This window comes from Lepidochelys kempii, chromosome 6, assembly GCF_965140285.1.
Source record: "Lepidochelys kempii isolate rLepKem1 chromosome 6, rLepKem1.hap1, whole genome shotgun sequence".
Classification (NCBI taxonomy): domain Eukaryota; kingdom Metazoa; phylum Chordata; order Testudines; family Cheloniidae; genus Lepidochelys; species Lepidochelys kempii.
Window position 1 is genome coordinate 77,246,700 of NC_136385.1, and position 20,406 is coordinate 77,267,105.

General features: G+C 42.7%; 2 protein-coding genes across 11 annotated transcripts in view; one reads left to right on the forward strand and one right to left on the reverse strand.

Annotated features, from left to right (window-relative positions):
- Positions 1 to 1,782, reverse strand: part of LOC140913113 (uncharacterized) — a 54,731-nt gene extending 52,949 nt beyond the window's left edge. For 5 of the 8 annotated variants that reach the window (XR_012159481.1, XR_012159478.1, XR_012159480.1 and 2 more), the window contains exons 1-2: positions 1,193 to 1,360; positions 696 to 754 (exon numbers count right to left, since the gene is read on the reverse strand). Coding sequence is in view for 2 of the 8 variants with exons in the window: in XM_073348855.1 (XP_073204956.1) it covers positions 696 to 754; positions 1,193 to 1,308 (175 nt within the window). In the remaining 6 variants the exon portion in view is untranslated. The other 3 variants (XR_013635962.1, XR_012159477.2, XR_012159479.2) reach the window with 1 other exon arrangement.
- The window catches only part of RASGRP1 (RAS guanyl releasing protein 1), a 76,294-nt gene continuing 57,303 nt past the window's right edge, over positions 1,416 to 20,406 (forward strand). For 2 of the 3 annotated variants that reach the window (XR_012159476.2, XM_073348848.1), the window contains exons 1-2: positions 1,416 to 1,654; positions 4,578 to 4,759. Coding sequence is in view for 2 of the 3 variants with exons in the window: in XM_073348848.1 (XP_073204949.1) it covers positions 1,623 to 1,654; positions 4,578 to 4,759 (214 nt within the window). In the remaining variant the exon portion in view is untranslated. Of the gene's footprint in view, positions 1,655 to 2,466; positions 2,536 to 4,577; positions 4,760 to 20,406 lie in introns of all 3 variants that reach the window. The other variant, XM_073348850.1, reaches the window with a different exon arrangement.

Sequence of the window (20,406 nt, forward strand, 5' to 3'; positions counted from 1 at the left end):
TTGCATGATCGCTGTTGTGGCTTCCCTCTGCTTCCCCATCAGAAAATCATTTTTCTGTGGGGAAGCAAAGAAATCTGTGGGGGAAATAAATCCTCTGTATGTGCAATGGTACAAAATTCCCCCAGGAGTAATGGTTGAAGGGGATGATGATGTGGAGAATGGCTGCCCACTCCAGCCCTGCCTCCTCCAGATCAATGATCAAAGGGGTAGAATGCATACAATATGAGCAAAGGCTGAAAGAACTGGGTATGTTTCACTTGGAAAAAGAGATTAAGGGGGGATACGATAGCTGACTTCAGATACTTGAAAGGCTGATACAAAAAAGATGGAAGTAGTTCTTTGTCCACACCGGGCAGGACAAGAAACAGTGGGTTCAAACTACAGCATAGCAGATTTAAATTGAATCTCAGGAAAAACTTCCTAACTGTAAGAACAAGTAAGACAATGGAACAGACTGCCTAGGGAGGTTGTGGAAGCTTCTTCACTGGAGATTTTCAAAAGGAGGCTGGACAGCCATCTGCCGTGGATGGTTTAGACACAACACATCCTGCATCTTGGCATGGGGTTAAACTAGATGACTCTTGTGGGCCCTTCTAATCCTGTGATTCTAATGGAACATGGTCTCCACATGGGGCTTCCTTGGATCTGGCATTTCTCCTGCCATTTCCCTCCCTCCCCTTCTGTTTTTTGCTTACCTTGACTTGCAGAAGGGCAACTCTTTTGTTTTTTCCTTGCCCATAAGCTCCAGGCACATCTATGGTTATATAAATAAATGGAAGAACTCTTAGTATATAGAGAGAGCTCTTAACAGATAGATCTGAAACAGATAGATCTGACAGGTGTTGCCAGGCATCTTTATCCCCATTCTACAGGTGAGGAAGCTGAGATGCAGGGAGGATAGGGTATGCTATCAATTGATAGGGGGAATAGAGGGTCTCGATGGGTTTATAATACAGTTGGCTGGGAAAGGATTTTTGTTCCGGGGGTGGGGAGAAATCAGCAAATATGAACAGAATTTAGTTTGCAGTGAATTAGGTCTTTGAAGTTTTTTGGGATTTTGTTAAAACCCTGAACATTTTCGGAACCAGTTTTTGGCTGCCGGGGGGACTAAAATTATGCAACCCCCCCCCCAAAAAAAACACAACCCCCCACCAAACCAAAAACTGCGTTCCACTGAAAAAAACCCACAAACCCTTTCGATGGAAAATGAGTTTCTCCGGTTAGCATGAAACTCCGCTGGGCTTTGAAGCCCTCTCGGCCCGCCAGGGTAAGCAAGTGGGTTGCAGACGGAGCCCTGCCCTGGAACATGCTGCTGCTGCTGCTGCCATAAGCCCGCGCGAGCAGGAGGAGTCTGCTGCGGTTCCATACCTGTGAAGCGCGGTGGCTTCGCAGAAGAGCAGCTAAAGCACTTCCTTCTGGCGATAAGATCTTCGCTCTCATTTGTCACAGCTGGCGGCGCCTGCTGCACCGCTCGCAACTGCTTTCTCTAGAGAAGCTGCTCGGGGGGGTGGAAATAGCGAGCGGGGAGAGATGCAATGCCCGGGGCTGCTCCCCCAAAACCTCGCTGCTCCTGGTGACCCCGCTCGCCATGTGATCCCGGCAGGGCTGAGGCTGGCTCCGAAATGGGAACCTTAGGGCAGAGGCGAGAGAACCCGTAAGCTTGCCGTGACTTGGCTTCGTGATCCCTCTCCACGCGGGAGCTCCCCGGCGGCGCGAGGGGATGAAGGGGCCGCAGGCGGCAGGGAATGCAGGGCAAATGGACGGGCCGGGGCCGGTCCCGGGGCCCCTCCCCCTCCCCCTCCCCCACTCGCGCTGTCCTCGCACTGAAAGGCAGAGTTAACGGCCCCTGTGCCTTGGGCGCCCAGTCCCACTCCTGGCTCTGGAGAGCCCGCGCTGGGCTAGGGCCTGGGGGGGCCTGGCCAGAGGTGCCTCGCTGCCGCGCTTGCAGGGAGGCTGGGATGAAGCCACCCACAAGGGAGAGCACTGCCCTGAGGGTTGAAATCCAGGCTGCTGCAGTAGAGTGTCTAAAGCCCGTCGCGTTCCTACCCAGTTACTCCGGGGGAAAGAGGGGAGGGAAATGTGGTGGTAAAAACATCCTATTTCCCCATCTTGATTGTAACTTTCCCAGCTGGAGCTGGGCTTTGGCCTTGCTTTGGAAAGCGGGGTGGACTGAGAATACCCGAAAGTTGTAATAAATGGGGAGTCCTAGCAGGAGTGCTGTTGGCCTGATCTTGCGTCCCCCTGGGGCTGCTGTTGCAGGAATGTCAGAGCTGTGGAGTCTTTGATTCTGTCTAAGGACTCTAGTCACCTGTCCCTTTGGGGTAACGCGCATTAGTCTATAGTGTGGCGTGAGAGATGTCACCACTTCGGTGCTAGCCCTCTCACACGGCAAACGCCGCCTACTGCTGGGTGCTAGCCCACGAGCTGACCGTTCATTACTTTGTGATTTCTTTTTCCCTTCCAAAGTTTGCAATGGAAATCCAGGGTGGGAAAAAAAGAAGCTTCCACTCCCCTTACACACGCTGACTAACTGCTGTAAGTGGATATAGTTTTAATTAATTGATGAATTCAGCTCATGTCATTGATTAGTTACCCTCTGTACCCTGCTTTTTGAAAGCAGAAAGTTGCCATGCTGTAAGCTCTCTGGGGCAGGGACTGTCTTTATTTCATGCACGGTTCAGTTCTGAGTGCGTTCTTGGTACCAGCCAAAATAAATACATGCCTGCTACATGTAACTTTTGTTTCACTGCCCCTGTAATGCTGTAGCAGCCTGGCTTGAAGGGGAGGTGGAAGGGAATCGACAAAGGGCATCTTGTAAGCTGATTGGTCCCTCCCTGTTACCTAGTCCCATAAAATGAGACCATGAGGTCACACAATAAAGCTAAGGGCAGGAATATTTAGACAAAATAGGAGACATGCTGTGTGAAGAATTCTAACTTCAACAGAATGGATGGGGGTGTTTAGCATCTGCTCTATCAGCAGCACCATCATACACTAGCTTTGTATTTCTGGTGATCTGGCTTCAAGCGTGGTTATACCTGAAATGAGTTTCATGAACTACACAGCACTGTAATAGCAGAGAAATTGCAGAAAAGGATTGTGATTCATTGCTAGAGCTATGGCATAGGGGTACTATTCTCTTCATGAGGCATGCATAACTCCCCTTGGAGCACAGAGCTGGAGTCAGGGATGCCCGAATTCTACTTTCAGCTCTGACACTAAAATCACTCCACCTGTAGTTTGTCTTCCTTATCGGTAATATACAGACAGTGGGTTTACACCAGAAACAATTTAACTCTAAAAACCTACCTTACAGGCCCTTGCTAGACTTCATTAATTAATATCTTAAGTGCTTTTGTTAGGAAAAACTGTATTGAATAAGTATTTTATATTTACACCTGAACCTACAGGGGTTAAAATATGAGTTTCACTGCAGGGTTCGAACTGTGCATGGAGGAGATCTGCACTGCTGCTTACTGTACAAAGTTTTGTTCCAGGCAGTGCCATCTGTGTTTTACTTCCATCATCAGTAAAATTCACCCCACATATGATTTTTAACATTCTCTCTTAGAAGATGTTCCAGTGGGGTGCAGCTTACAGTCCTTGAAACAGCTAACCATTTTATCAAATAGAGCGGTGATCACTGACTGGGAACTATCAGGCCATATTTTCAAAGGCATTTCAAAATGGTGCCTGCAGCTTTGCAAATGCAAATTTGAGCACACATTTTATCTATGATTTTTGTGCCTTCTCAATCTCTTTATGTTTGCATGAAAATTGTATTTACAAATAAGGTAAACTCAAATGCTGTTTGTAAACACAAGCTTTTTGTACTTATAAAACCTTTAGGTGTGAAAAATAGACACTAGCAGAATTATGGGTGCAGTTTTAGTGGCCACCTTGGAAAGTCTGACTAATAAGATTGTTACTAATGATTGTATTAGCTTAGCAAGAAAACTTCAGAATAAGTGGACATTTACAGGAGCAGTTAAGAGTAGAAACAAAACATGTAACTATAAAATATTCCACTGTAAAATCATGCTGATATTTCAGGCATGAGCTCTATCATTATTTCTTAACAGGTTTTTTTTTTTTTTTTTTTAAGTAGATGTCTTCCAGAATTGTTCAGGGTTTGACTATGGGCTTAAATCCGTTCACTTTCATCATAGTGCCCAAATGTAAATATCCATAGGCTGGATGGTCATTACTAGGACACTTTCCCTGTGTTATAATATACATTGTTTGATTTTAGATGAAGTGTCAGATTACATGAATGCCTGTTGCTTTGCTTGGGAATTATGTTTACATTAAGATTGAAATATATAGATTTAAAAAATGAAGAGCTCTATAACCATGCTCTAAAGAGCCATTTCTCACTCCGAAAGTATATTTTATATAGAGAGGTCTCTTTGGTGCATTTGCCAAGTGGGAGGGTTATGTTTTTCACCAACCCAACTCCAGGGAGCTAATTGCCTTTTAAATCTCTCCTCCTTTTCCAACCTGCAGCGGAGGCTTGTGTGAAATTTGACACTGCCTTGCTCTCATTGTACTCACTTTACTGTTGTCCTTTCCTTTAGGAAACCTGCACAAGGATGCAGCACTGCCCCTAAAACAGCACTTGAACTGAAGCAGATCAGTCATTGTACCTCCCGTTCAAAACCTACCCAGATCACTGAGTTCAGAATAACGATGCCTTTGGGACACTTAGCCAAAGGCGCAAGCCTGGAGAACCTCATTGAAACCTGCCTTCAGTCTTTTGGTGAGTGTCGTGATTTGAAACAATAGTGTGTAAATGTTTTCAGACCTTTGTACAGTAGCAGTTTAGGTAATTTGTGAAATGTTAAGATATAGTCAAGTATTTTTTATATAAAATAGGGATCTATAAATATGTGTAATATATTATGAGAGTTTAGAATGATAACTTATTCTATTCTGGGAAGACACTCCTAATCAGTACAGTAAAGTTACCAGGCATTTTGAAGTGAAGTGATTTTCATTTCATTTTTTGTTACTCCATGTACAGAATGGAAAATTCTTTGCACGTGGATGGATGTTTAACAAGTAGATGTTGCAAAATGGAGAGTGCAATATTCTCAAACTGTGTAAATGTGTTTATATCGTCTAGTCAGAAATTAGAAGAGTTGTTTTGTGGGCTAGGTGCAGCAAAGTAGGAATGCTTGTTACTTAATCGGAAGAGATACTTAAAAAAAATCAGCTCTTAAGGAGAAAAGATTCAAGTGAAAAGCCTAATCATATACTTTTGGGGTTATGAATTATTCATGATTTTTTGCTTTCACCAGCAAAATATCTACATTGAAGAGCACCATTTGAGATGTATAACTTATGCAAAAAAAGACGCTTTCTATTTTCATTAGCAAACACTATTTTTGATATTTTATGGAATCAGATGGAGGGCTTCAAAGCCTTTACAAAGAATACAGATAGAAATCTAAAGTATTTTCAAATCATTTGTTTTTTAAATGATGTATTTCTTTGACTATAGAGTGCCATTTTCTTCTGTTACTGCCAATATTATAGCCTTCCATGCTATGTGCTGGATATTTCAGTCCCTAGCAGCAGCTTGTGGCATCCCATTTATTTGTGGAGTTCATCTTTTTATAGCTGTAAACAAACATCAAAACTGCAGATTTTTCAAATGGAGATTAAGCCAAGGATGACACCAATTTTTCTAAATGTCCAACGAGCTACTTGTTGTCAGTTGCAAAAAATAGGCAGAGCAGTGGAAGTTGTATTTGTACGTATACATAGGATGAGTTGCAGTTCGGTTTCTTTTCAGTGAAGGATTTATAGGAGTTAAATAAGGCTTAGTATTGATATGGTGCTTTACCTCTTCAAAGCACTCTACAAACCATAACTAATCCTTGCAACATCCCAGTGAGGAAAGCATGCATTGTTACTTACTGATTATAAAGAACTTGCAAGGGAAGACATATATCTGCAGAAGAAGAGAACCAACAATGCTTTTTCTCCATCTAATTTTAATCTACACATTGAATTTTACTACGTAAGAAAAGTCATTAAACCACTAAAAAGCCCTCACTCTTGCAACCCCCTGCAAATTACTAACATTTGTTTATCTCTTCAGACAAACTGAGCCAAACTAAGTGCTAAAGTAAGCCTATATATACACCCACATGTATTTTATTTGTCTTAGCTCATTAACCAATCTTCTCAATTTGTACCTATATTTTTGTAAAAGAAAAAAGGATATGCATTTTATATTAAAAGATAGTAGAATGGTTGCAGTGAGTTATTTCAAATAATGTAGGTGAAATCCTGGCCTCATTGAAGTCCATGTCAAATACCACTTTGATGTCAATGAGGCCAGGATTTCATCCAATATTTCTATTTGTTTTAGTCAGTATACATATTTATATCAATTATATTTTAATCCTTCTAAATGAATAATGCATATGTAACCATAACATTTATGGAAGAGCTTGTTTGAGAGAACTGTGTTATACTGTAGAAATCCACACAATCTTATATAAGCCAAAGGCACTTCACAATCTCTTCCATTCAGTGAGCTTATACAGTCTTTGCATCCGATGAAGTGGGCTGTAGCTCACGAAAGCTTATGCTCAAATAAATTTGTTAGTCTCTAAGGTGCCACAAGTACTCCTTTTCTTCTTATGTGTTTTGTTTTCCTTGAAACTGTGCAAATTCTTAAAATATCTTAGGACTTCACAGTAGAATATTTAAATAAAGCATGAAATGAGGCTGGTACAACTATGTAAAGACATTTCTTACAGAGGGCTCTTTCGAGGGTTAACTACAAACATCTTGCAAACAACCTTCACTGGAGTCCATTTCAGGAGAGGGGATGGGGAGACAAAATTTTGCTTTGTGATCAGGTTAAAAAAACCAAAAACTGTTAGATGCTAAATTAGTACAAGTCAATCAGACTGAGTGAGTCCACTCTATGCCTGAAATTGCAATGCATGCTATCCAGTTACCTTGGACCGGGGTGGCCAACCCGTAGCTCCGGAGCCACATGCGGCTCTTCAGAAGTTAATATGCGTCTCTTTGTATAGGCACCGACTCTGGGGTTGGAGCCACAATCGCCAACTTTCCAGTTTGCTGGGGGGTGCTCACTACTCAATCCCTGGCTCTGCCACAGGTCCTGCCCTCACTCCACCCCTTCCCGCCCCCTGTCATGCCCTCGCTCCTCCCCCTCCCTCCCAGAGCCTCCTGCATGCCATGAAACTGCTGATCGGGAGGGGGAGGGAAGGAGGGAGGAGGAGGTGCTGATAGGCGGAGCTGCCCCTGGGCAGGAGGCTCTGGGAGCTGTGGGGGACCTGATGTGGGGCTGCTAACGTATTACTGTGGCTCTTTGGCAATGTACGTTGGTAAATTCTGGCTCCTTCTGAGGCTCAGGTTGGCTACCCCTGCCTTGAACAGTCACAGTTCTATTCCAGACTGAATTTTTCTTCCTTCTGCATCTCAGAAAATCACTTTAGAAAACACTCTGATTTGCAAGGTTTTATAGATAACCACCCCTGATAAATCCAGTGCTGGAAACTGTGCAGTGTTTTACTTTAATGTTAGATCTACATTTTATTAAATTAGTATTGGAAGCACCGTAGGGAAACTAATGCTTAGGGTTACTTGTTGAAAAAGAGTTCTCTGCTATGAAAATTCAGAATATAATAGCCCCAAAAGAAGGCACACAACATACTCTAAAATGCACACTGTACATTATGCTATTCCATTAATATTTGCAATAGCACCTAGAGGTCCCAGTCGGGGATCACATCCCCATCGTGTTGGATCCTGCACACAGACAAAAACAGTTTGAAAACTGATGTGTGTCTAATGGGGCAATAAAGGCTGGCAGCAGTAGCGGAGTGTAGGTGGGAGCTGACAGCCCTATTCCATATCAGAGATGATAATTAGCACAGGGCCAAGTCAAGTAGTCTTAAAAATGAAGACAAATAGTTTGCACTTGTTTTGTGTCATGCAGTGGAAAAGGGGAAACCAGTGAAGGGATGCAATGACTGAGGAAGATGATTTTTTTTTGGGACGGTAGCAGTGTGGTGAATGGATGTAAGGAGGGGTGGGGACAAGAGGACCTTTGTCAAGAACAGAAAGGAGCAAGTTGGAGTGACAAGATGTGAGATAAAAGAGGACCTGTATGAAGGTTTAGCAGTATGAACAGAGAGGAAAGGCCAGATCTAGGAGATGTGCGTGAAGGAAAAAGCAAGATGTAGGCAGAGTCTGGAAGTGTGGGTCTAGAGAGGGGGCTGGGTCAAAGACAATGGACCTCAATGTTAGGAAGGATGTTAGTGTTGTACATAGTGATGATGAAAGTGGGGCGGGCTTTAGGGGAAAGATCAAGAACTCAATTTTGGTTACGTTGAGCTTAAAGTGATAGCTAAACATCCACAAGGAATTTTCAGAAAGACAGCTTTGAATTTTAGTTGGGAAGGAATGAGGGAGGTCTGGAGTGGAAAGGTAGATCTGCGGGTATGTCTATACTGCAGTATAAGCTCAAAGTTAGTAGAACTCAAGTTAATAAACCCAGGGTCTGCTAACCTAGGGTTTGCGCATCTATACTCATTTGTAACCCAGGTTAGGAATTACGGAACCCTGGGTCTGAACCTGAGGCCACAGCATCTGTAGGGCATTACGTGGGCCTTAGTTCAACCACCCATATCCCAGACTTCCTAGAGGCCTTTCAAAATGTAGCTGCTTTAGCCCTTTGTTCAGATGCAGCCTGAGAAAAACTTGACTGTCCAGAAGACAAACTCAGCCCATGGCATTGTGGAATGCTTTTGGTGGACTCCCTGACCATGAGTCCTATGAGGCTGTGTCTACACTGCAAACCAATAGGGCTTGATCCCTGTGTCCCAGTTTGACTCAGACTTGGACATGCCTCCCCTGTGTGGTCCTGAGACCCTGGATCTGAGTTCTGGGTTAGTGTGATTAGTGTAAAGGAGGGTGGTTAGGACTGAGCCTGCATTTGAACCTTGCACTGCAAATAGACATACCTTGAGACATACATGTAAAGATGATACTTAAAAACATACTACTGAATGAGATCTGCAGAGATAGGGAGAAGAAGAAACAGGCCAGGAATGGAGCTCTGTAGGAACCCCAATGAGGGCTGGAGTGAGGATGAATGGGATTCATCCTGCGAATGAAACACTGAGAGCAACTAGAGAGCTAGGAGGAGAACCGGAGAAGGGTGGGAGGACAAGCTGTTAAGAACATGGTTGATAGTTGACGGCAGTAGGCAAGTTGAGAAGGATGAGAATGGAGTGCTGGTCCTGAGAACAGGCCATGAATACATGAGAGACGTTGGTGTGAGCTGTTTCAGTGGAATAAAAGGGTGGAAGCTGGATTGGAGAGACCAAGCTGCAGCATCCCGACTGCTATTTTTCACTGCACTAGCTCAAACCTTGGTAGTGTGAGTCTACCTGGGATGGGAGACTCACTCCCAGCTGCAGAACAGTCATAGCTTTAGTGTGTGGTAGTTATATACTGCCAGTTAGCGCACAGCAAGCCAGCATGCTGTAGATTTACCTACCGGCTTGCCACACACTACATCTCAGAGCAGACAAGCCAGCAGGAGAAGCAAAGCAGAAATGTGAGGGAAGGGATGAGACTGCGCAGAGAGGGAGATCAGACGGGATGAGTTGTGGCCACTGGGACAAGTGCAGGGAGTAGCGAACGAAAGCATGAGAGAAATCACAATTTCAGTGGTAGGGACAGGGAAGAGACGCTGGTGATGGGAATGAGAAAGGGACAGGGAGGTACCCTTGGATCATGCCAGTTTTCTTTTTGAAGAATGTAGCAAGACCCTGAGCAGACAGGAAGGAGGGTTTGAGTAGGTTGCAGGTGCCAAAAGGGGCAGAGGCTGAGAGTTTGGGAACAATGAGTGTGCAGAAGTTGTGCTGCTTGGCTAAAGATACAGCCCAACATTAGAGAGTGAATTTGTAGTAGAAGTAGTCTGTATTAGTGTCACTTTTCTCATTATAAAGTGCATTTCAGAAGCACAGATAACAGAACGTGTCACCAACAATGACACTGGGTCTGAAAAAGAGCCTATTGAATCCAGTGTTTTCATATCATGTCTGTTCAATTTACAAGTCAAAAGAAGGGTTTTCCAACTGATACCCTTCAAACTCAACCTGGGATCTGCAACTCAAGCTGGGCTTTCTGCCTCTTACATCACTGCCAGCAATAAAGACTCTTGAAACCTCAATTTTGTTGATGATTGAGGTAGAATAGAAGCTAACTTGTTCTTCCCCAGCTGTATTGGCTCTGTGGTGCGGACCGTGTCTGATTTAAACAAAGACAGGCAATAGATATCTTGAATAGGACAGTTCCATTTTTAGTCACTTTTCTGACAGAAACCTTAACCTGTGAATCAGGCAGGCAGCAAGCTGTGGCACAGGAAGGGCTAAACATGTTTGATAAATGAACTAATTTTAAATATATGAGGCTCAGTGTTGATATTTTAAGTGCAGAAGGTGTGATATTGCTTCACAGAATAGCCTGGCTGGTCAACAGCTGAAAGGATGAATATTTCAGTGGTGGTCACTGGATGATCATGTCTGTCAGCTGTATGTACACTGGGTATGGAAATGTGAACTGTTCACAACACACTCGTCTACTCCAGCTTCTTCTGTAATTATGAGCATAGCATTCTGGGGTTTGAGATCCATTATGTAGTAGAACTCTGTCATAGCTGGTAATTTTGTACTTAATTATATATGTGTGTAAGTAAAAAGTTTGGTGATAAGAGCCCCCCCCCTTTCCTGTGATTTTTGTCTTTCTCCCAGATAGCTCTACCTTTGGGCTTATCATGATTAGGGTTTAGAGATGTCATTAGAAAACTGCAACTAACATGTTCCAAAACTAGTGTAGATCAGGTAGTTTAGGCTTTAACACATACTAAGCTCATTGAGTTGAAGCCTACAGCTAGTCTAGAATAGGCTAAAACAGGGTTGGGCAAACTACGGCCTGCCAGCTGTTTTAAGCCAGCCCTTGAGCTCCCACTGGGGAACAGGATCTGGGGCTTGCCCCGCTCCGGCGCTCCAGCCAGTGAGCAGGGTCGGGGACTGCTGCATGCAGGCCCCAGAAGCAGCCACATGGCCCCACTTCAGCCATGACGCAGTGTTGAGGGCTGCTCCATGTGGCACCAGGAAACAGCAGTATGGCCTCCCTCCAGCGCTTATGTGCTCCAGTGGTCCTCTCTGGTGCTCCAATGGGAGCTGCAGGGGCGGTGCCTGTAGATGGGGCAGCATGCAGAGCCACCTGGCTGTGCAGTAGCTGGAGAAGGGACATGCCGCTGCTTCCAGGAGCCACTTGAGGTAAGCGCCGCACGGAGCCTGCGCCATTGACCCTCTCCCCACGCGTCAGTCCCCTGCTCCAGCCCTGATCCCCCTCCTGCACTCCAAACTCCTTGATCCTGGCCCAGAGAACCCTACTGCACCCCAAACTCCTCATCCCCAGCCCCACCCCAGAGCCTGCACTCCCAGCTGGAGCCCTCACTCCCACCTGCACCTCACTCTCCCGCTCCAGCCCAGCGCCCCCTCAAGCACCCTGAACTCCTAATTTCTGGCCCAACCCCGGAGCCCTCACCCCCTCCTTCACCCCAACCCCAATTTTGTGAGCATTCATGGCCCGCCATACAATTTCTATTCCTAGATGTGGCCCTCGGGCCAAAAAGTTTGCTCACCCCTAGGCTAAAAGATATTTTAAGTGTGTTAGCAAAATGTTAATAAGCATGTTTTAAAACCCTAGTGTAAACAGGGCAAGTTGTATTTTAACTTACATTAGGTAGTAGAAGTGCCCATTAGAGTTTTAAAATGTATTACTTAAAATGTTTTAAAAACCACCCTTTCTCCTAAATACAACCAGCCCCTAGGGGGGAGCATAGGCTTCCTCTCAAGCTTATGTATTAGGGTGAAATCCTGGCCCCACTAAGGTCAGTGGAAGTTGTTCTATTGCCCACTGTGGCTAGGATTTGCAGATAATGTCTATCTGCTTTGTCTACACTAGAGTTTCAGAACATGAGCAAACACACCTTTTACTTATGTGACAAACCCTTCTGTCGTGCTTTAAAAAACAGTGCAGGATTCCTCTGGTGATGCTCTGAGGACCTTAAGACTTTGAAATTTATATTGTATGCAACATTCTGTCATCAGATCAGTCAGCTGCCCAAGATCTTTACTTCTGCCCTCTGAACATGTTTTTCCCCCCTTAGTGCTAATAAGATTAAACAGTGCTTTCCTATTCATGCATTTCATCTCTTCTAGACAACCCGGGGACCCTTCAGGTCTCACCACAAACCTGTAATCCTAAATAGCAAAGAAGAAAGCTTATTAGAAAAAGGATGCTTGAAACAGCTTCCTTAAATGCATGTCACGATTCACATCCCTAAGTCTGTTTCTTTTACTAAAGCTCTAACAAAAGGAAGAGCTATGGAAAGACTTATTAGAATATGTCAACCTACTGGAATGAATAGACATATGCAGAGCTTGTCTACATTTCAATCATCTTCGGATGAACAAAACTGTGCCTGTTAGAATGGCTCAAAGTGGGAAGTACTTGAATCATAAGGGCATACAAAACAAAAAGTTGTGGAATATAGATTTTTGTAGTCAATAGGCACTGTACATCTCATTGCATTATGCATCTGACAGTAAAAATAGCTTCCCATACCATATGTACTACAATATAACATGGATTAATATAATTATTTGATTTGGTCCTGCACTTAAAAGCCTACCTCTGAAACTATACTGGAAATAATTGTTCAGAATTGTATGCAGTACTTCCATAGCAAGATATTTCACTTGAATCGTAAAAAACAAGATTGATCATGGTTAGAGATACTGTGGTGCTTTGCAGGAGAGATAGGAGTGTTAACTCAGGGTCTTGGCCAATTTTTAAATGGGATAATTTCATTTTGTCCACAACTTCTACCTGTAAATTCACATGGTTATCGTATGCTTCACTTCCTGATAACTGATATATAGTATTGCTTGTTTAGTGTTAAACAGCACATCAGTCACTGAGCAAAGTGATATATTTATAAGCACACCTTGTAGAGTCAACATAACATAACTTGAGAAGCTCTTGAGGACCTATTTGAATGAAAGCACTATATAGATATAATATAGTGATGCGAATCTGGGAATGGTGCTGGCAGTCTGAATGTACTTCCCTCTCCACCATAGCCTGAAATTGATATAATTGCCAGTAGGTGTTTTGCAAAATAAGTTAAACATGACTGCACCTGCTCTGTAGATTAGAATACTTCTGTAGCATGTTTCCTCTTCAGAACTGTACAGAAAACTATTGATCCTCCACAGCACCTCCAAGAAGATGCATCTTATCGCTGTTTTACAGTTGGACAAACAGACATGTTAAAGATCATCCACTAGGGGAAAAAAATTAGGCGATGCCCCTTTTCTCTGAAAGGTTTGTTCAGTTTCTGCCCTCCATACCCCCTACCCCGCTTTTTTTTTTTATTTAAAGAAACAAACCAACCACACATGCACCACACACACTAGTCCATCCAGGCTGGCAGACACGGGAACTAGTGAAACAACTTCACAAGAGCCGAACAACTTTTATTCAGACTGCTTACAACTATTGGTTTGTTTTGTTAACATGTACTTAATTTCAATGTCTAAATAACATTTTGGAGAAAGCATCTGTATTAAACATTGGGCACCCTCATCCCCTCAGGTATTGTGGAAATACTAGCAGTATGCATCATCTGACATCCACAGTAAACCTTCCAGCAGAACCAGGGAAGATCAAAGGACAAGCGAGAATAATACTCTACATGTTTCAGGCCTACTTTATACATCAATAAAAACACAAAGGGGCATAAACCTAAATTTTTGAAAATCCTTTGTAGATGGTCTTTGAGACTTGCCAAGAACATGTGGGTCAGACCAAAAATCCATCTAGCCCAGTATCATGTCTTCTGACAGTGGCCAATGCCAGGTGCCACAGGGGGAATGAACAGAACAGGTCATCATCAAGTGATCCATCCTCTGTCACCCATTCCCAGCTTCTGGCAAACAGGAGACTAGGGAGACTATCCCTGCCCATCCTGGCTAATAGCCATTGATGGACCTATCCTCTATGAACTTATCTTGTTCTTTTTTGAACCCTGTTATAGTCTGTTGTTGTCCTAGAAGAGAGACTCCAGAAAGAACCACCATAAACACAAGCTAATTCCAGACAATCTTTGCTGGTACCATACAGCAACTTCATAAAGAAAAGTAAAATATTCCTCAGAACTGAGATACCTTTATTCCAACAGCATCTTATGATGCCTCCCCCTTCTCATGTTGAAGCACACAGCAGCTACTATCAGGAACAGGCACAGCAAACCCCTCCAGCATGCCTGAAGACTTTTATAAAGACCTTCTACCTTTCCAGGAGTATCCGGGGAAAAAAGGCAGCTCTGCCCCTAGTTAGTGCCTCCCTAGTGAAGGTGTTCAGGCAGTCCTTTCTAATGTAGGAGAGCAGACAAATGTCTCCATTCCTTCCTATAGAAATAACCCCAAGTAGACTACCAAATAGCTGCATTATTAACCACCTCTCCCTACACTGCCAGGTAAGTTAAGCTAACCTTTTAACTCCCACTATCTTTCTCTACAGACCATGTCCTCACCAGGGCTACTGTACCCTAAAAACCTTAGATATTTTGTTTTCATATTAGCGGTAGAAAGGAATATATTTAGCTTTAAACACTTGAGAAATGCATGAAAAGCAGTTCAAAATAGGCAGTGTTTCTGTGACACCATCCCTGCCCACCCTGGTTAATAGCCATTGATGAACCTGTCCTCCATGAATTTATCTCTTTCTTTTTTGAACCCTGTTATAGTCTTGGCCTTCACAACATCCTTTGGCAAGGAATTCCACAGGTTGACTGTGCTGTGTGAAAAAATACTTCCTTTTATTTGTTTTAAACCTGCTGCCTATTAATTTCATTTGGTGACCCCTAGGTCTTGTAAAGTAAAGGAGGAGTAAATAAGTAAGTGTTATTTACTCTTCTCCACACCAGTCATGATTTTATAGACCACTATCATATCCCCCTTTAGTAGTCTCTTTTCCAAGCTGAAAATCTCAGTCTTATTAATTTCTCCTCATATGGAAGCTATTCCTACCCTAATAATTTCTTTTGCCCTTTTCTGAAACTTCCAATTGCAATATATGTTTTTGAGCTGGGGCGACCACATCTGTGCACTGTATTCAAGATGTGGGCATATCATATGATATTTTCTGTCTTATTATCTATCCCTTTCTTAATGATTCCCAACATTCTGTTCACCTTGACTGCCACTGCACATTGAGTGGATGTTTTCAGAGAACTATCCACAATGACTCCAAGATCTTTCTTGATGGGCAAAAGCTAATTTAGACCCCATCATTTTATATATATAGTTGGGATTAGGTTTTCCAATGTGCATTACTTTGCATTATCAACATTGAATTTCATCTGCCATTTTGTTGCCCAGTCACCCAGTTTAGTGAGATCCCTTTATAACTCTTCACCGTCTGCTTTGGATTTAGCTATCTTGAGTAGTTTTGTAACCTCTGCAAATTTTGCCACCATACTGTTTACCCCTTTTTCCAGATCATTTATGAATATGTTGAAGAGTACTTGTCTCAGTACAGACCCCTGGGGGACACCACTATTTACCTCTCTCCATTCTGAAAATAGACCATTTATTCCTACCCTTTGTTTCCTATCTTTTAACCAGTTACTGATCCTCGAGAGGACCTTCCCCTCTTATCCCATGACAGCTTATTTTGCTTAAAAGCCTTTGGTGAGGGATCTTGTCAAAGGACTTCTGAAGTATAGTATATCGACTGGAACATCCTTGTCCACGTTTGTTGACCCTCTCAAAGAATTCTAGTAGATTGGTGAAGAATGATTTCCCTTTACAAAAAACATGTTGACTCTTCCAACACATCATGTTCATCTGGGTGTCTAACAATTTTGTTCTTTACTATCATTTCAACCAGTTTGCCCGGTACTGAAGTAGCCTGCAATTGCTGGCATTGCCTCTGGAACCTTTTTTAAAAATTTGCATCACATTAGCTGTTCTCCAATCATCTGGTACAGAAGCTGATTTAAATAATAAGTTACATACCACAAGCCAGAGAGGAAGTCAGTATCAGTGCTCTTCTCAGCACTCAGGAGTTCCTGGCCTCCTGTGCCCAGACCACTGGACCACACTTATTTCTCCATGGCCAACAATCTCTGGGGTTTTTTTTAGAAGAATAACATTTACTATAACTCTAGAGAGCCTTAGTAATTGCTATAGGCCCCAGTCCTGCAAAGAAAGCCATGTGGGCACCCACCCAGGCTTGAGTGGAACCCTAATGATTTCAGTGCATCTCCTTGTGACTAGAAGGGTCTGCTTACACAGTTCTCTTCGCAATATATAAGGTATTAAACTGTAGCCCAAATCATCAAGAGCCGGTTAGACTTCCATGAAGTTCGACTTCCATGCATTTAGTTGTTTAAAAAAAGCATCCTGTTTGATCTTCCAGACATACATAAGGCAAACTTAGGGTACAATATATTCATCAAATCCCATCAACCTGGCAATTTTAAAAATTTTAAACATTTTAAAAACAAAGTCCGATGGTTATATGTGAGGTCAGCATTCCCTACCTGCTCAAATCCTGTTGCCACTGATGGAAAGCTTAGAAAGTCAGCTTAATTCACACAAACAGTAACACAGAATTCTGACTCAAAGGCAGTTACGTATTTTATAAATGAATACACACCCACATTGAAGTAAATTATCTTTATCATTTAGTTTTTCACTACTAGATTCACCTGGAAATGGCATTTTGTTTACCTCTTATCCTTCAATTTCTGGGTTTTTTCCCCCACCTCTTAAATATTACCATCCTAAACTGAAAATTGACGTTTCTATTAGATAAAGTACTCATCAGTTAGCTCAGTTTTACTCTGTTTTAAAATGGAATTGATCTTTATGCTTTTACATAATCTTGGCATAATTCCATCAAATATGGCATAGAAGTTTTAGTTGCTTGGCAACAGAAATTATGTTAATAAGGAGCTAATGACATTACAAGCACAGAAGAGTTGTTACTGCTCTTTAGAATGCTTAATGCTAATTTAGTTAAGTAAAGCTGATTGTGGTTGTAACAAATGTAAAACAGCCATTGATAATTTAACATTTTCCATAGGAGATTCTGCCAAAAATATGAATTAGTTTTTTAAAAAGCTGTTTAAAAAAACAAAAAAAAATTGACCCTCAATCTTATTTCTTTCCTTTAACTCAGCATGTTGACTTTGGACAACTGAACTGAAAAAAATTCTACTTTGTAGGATGATGTTGCATGTAAAATATGGGATTTGACTATGGCGTGCCAATGATTATCTCCGATTGAAGGAGGGAATATACCAAGGACTATTACTAGTCAAAATATACTGGATCGTCAGCTAGTGCAAGTGTGAATCGGTCTGTTGACATCTGTGGAGCTAGGTCAGTTTACACCCGCTGTGGATCTGGCCTTCCATGTTCAATTTTTATGGAAGTGGTTAGAAAGGATGAAAGTTCTCCCTAGGTCCTTTAGTGAATGCCTTTTAGAGGAATCTGGGAGAAAAATGTTTATATCAGTCGAGGAAAAGGATGTAATCTCTCTACATTTCGCAAAAGTTTAGGCATTTAAAAGTGATGACCAATTCAGTCTCCAAAGAAAGCAGTACTAGTGTCCATTCTTTCCTCCAGCCAATGTGTGAAGCAGCAGCAAAAAATAAAATCCAGTTAATTCCTCTTGGGACTTCCCAGTGCATCCTATTTACCCTGTGTCTATCTTGTTTAGATTGTAAGTTCTTCGAAGCAGGAACTTTCAGTATTTTGTCTCTTGTACAGTACTATCCACACTGCCAGTCCTTAAGACCACCACTACAGTATATTTTCTAGTACTTTGCACCAGTTTTAAATGACTCAAACAATGTAGCTTCCACATCCCATGGGAGATTATTACACAGTCCAATTGAGCTTGCTGTTGGAAGGTTTTAGGCTGGAAAAAAAATCAAGACATTTTTCCTAAGCTTCTTTTCATCCCATCCCTGATACCTAGTTCAGAACTTGAAGTGAGCATCTGGGGAAGGGCAAAGGGGAGGCAGCAGCCATTAGGGGCAATCCGTGCTACTCATGCATGGGAGATGGATTTCAGGAGTCTTGGAGCACTGTGCCTTTTAGACTCAAATGTACACAGAGTGAACTTTAAGTCACTGCCCAGTTGCATACATATGGTGGTGAAATGTCACATCTCCAAGTGAGGTTTTTCAGTAGGTGTCATGTCTTTGAAGTGTGGAGTTCATATGGCAGGGATCAATAATGTGACATCAAGATCTGTTTTTGCTCAGCCTTTGAACTTGACTCTCCTTCAGAACATTTATTTTGGATAATTTCTATCTTCTATAATTCCTCATTTTGGATGGATGGGATTCTTTCTCCCACTCCCCAGTGCTGATCAGCAACATTAAACATCAGCCTCCAATTCATACAAATATGTTAGTTCTTTAAAATGCAATATATTGACAAATGAAAATTGTTTAGAATAACCTACAAAATGAGCAAATTAATTATGTGTATTACTGTAGCTCCTAGGAGCTCTACTCATGGAGCAGGACCCCAATGTTCTAAGTGCTGTACAAACACAGACCAAAGATGGTCTCTGCCCCAGAGTCTAGAATCTAAGTAGATCTGGGAAAGATTTATCACTCAGAATTGAACATACTCCAACAAATCTGAACCAGCAATTAGGGGCACTCTGTGTGTGAAATGCCCATTGACTTTGAGGCTCATAGATTTCAATGAGAGTGGCCACAGGACTGGGACAGTGAGGAATTAGGATTTTCTCATGTTTTCCCCATTCAGGGCTGCTAAGTGTTGTGTCTTATGTGACACTCATGTATTCGGCAACCATGTCATATTCCTGCAGCCCAGATGAGAGGTCATGCATCCAATTGGGCTTCAGTAATAGGCTGCAAATGCAGCTGTCAGCCACCAGTGGCCACTATGCTGGGGCAGCCAAATGGCCTCTGTCTCCCCTGCTGGATCAGTGGGGAAGGAACAGCTAAGAGGAGACACTTGCTCCTCCAGCAGCCAGGGAGGAAGTGGTGAGGGGTTCAGTACTAGTACCAGGCTCTCCCAGATCCAGGATTCCTCTCCAGACACTATCTTCCCCCCTAGTCAGTCACTAGTTTTCCCCCATATATTCATCTCTCAGCAGCCCCCAGTTTACATTCCAGACAGCCTCACACCAAACTTCCCTATTCAGCCACAAGATTCCTCCCACAATATACCTACCCAGCAACCCCAGTCCCAACACTGCAACCTATCCAATTCAGCATGCCCCGAAATCCTTTGGCAATTCCATACTCCCACCACTGACCCAGTCGCTCTCCAAGACTCGCTCACCTACCATGACAGCCTCCAAGATTCTTTCCCATCCATGCCATCCATAGATACCAACTTTTGGCATCTCCATGACCTACGCACACCACTGCTTAGAGCAGAATGTGTTGACCAAAGGCTGAAGTTTATGAGGACATGCAAATTAGTTCACTATAAATTTGCATAAGATGCTAAAAGTTGGCAGCTACGGCCATTCCATATGTGTTGTTCTAATTTAGACATGAAGAAGAGAGAGAGTGGTAGAAAGGAGCTTCATATTATCAATTTGTTCTCATTAAGCCTTTTCCACTCCCTACCAAATGATTCTTCTCTATTGCTATTTAAGTCAGTTTGTCCTCTTTAACTCACTAAACTTCAAAGTCCTGATTTTGAAAACTAGCACGTAAGATTCCCACTGACTTCAGTGGGAGTAGGATAGGAAGCTTTGTGCCTGGAATGTTTGAGTGTAAGTGATAGCAGCCAGATATCTGATTGCACCTACAAATCAGGTAGACAGACATCAAGGGTGGGATTTTCAAAAGAATGAAGTGACTTAAGTACTGAAAGTCTATGGGATTTTTTGCTCATAAGTTACTTAAGTGCTTTTGAAAATTCCACCCTGGATTATGGGGTACGTATGATAAGTTATATGGGAGGACAAAAATGCACGGTGGAAGTGGGCGATAAGTTTAAAATTTTAAGGTATTAGGTCTTAACAGTGCACTTATCATCGCCTTCTGGTCTCAGGTTAAACAGCAAGCTTTGGCTGCAGATAAGTTAAATAACTTAAATGGATAGGGCTCTAGTCAATTCATGGCCATGAAAAATGCATCACTGACTGAAATCTGGTCTCCCACTGTGAAATCCGGTCTTTTGTGTGCTTTTACTGTATACTGTACAGATTTCATGGGGGAGACCAATATTCTCAAACTGGGGGTCTGACCCAAAAGGGAGTTGCAGG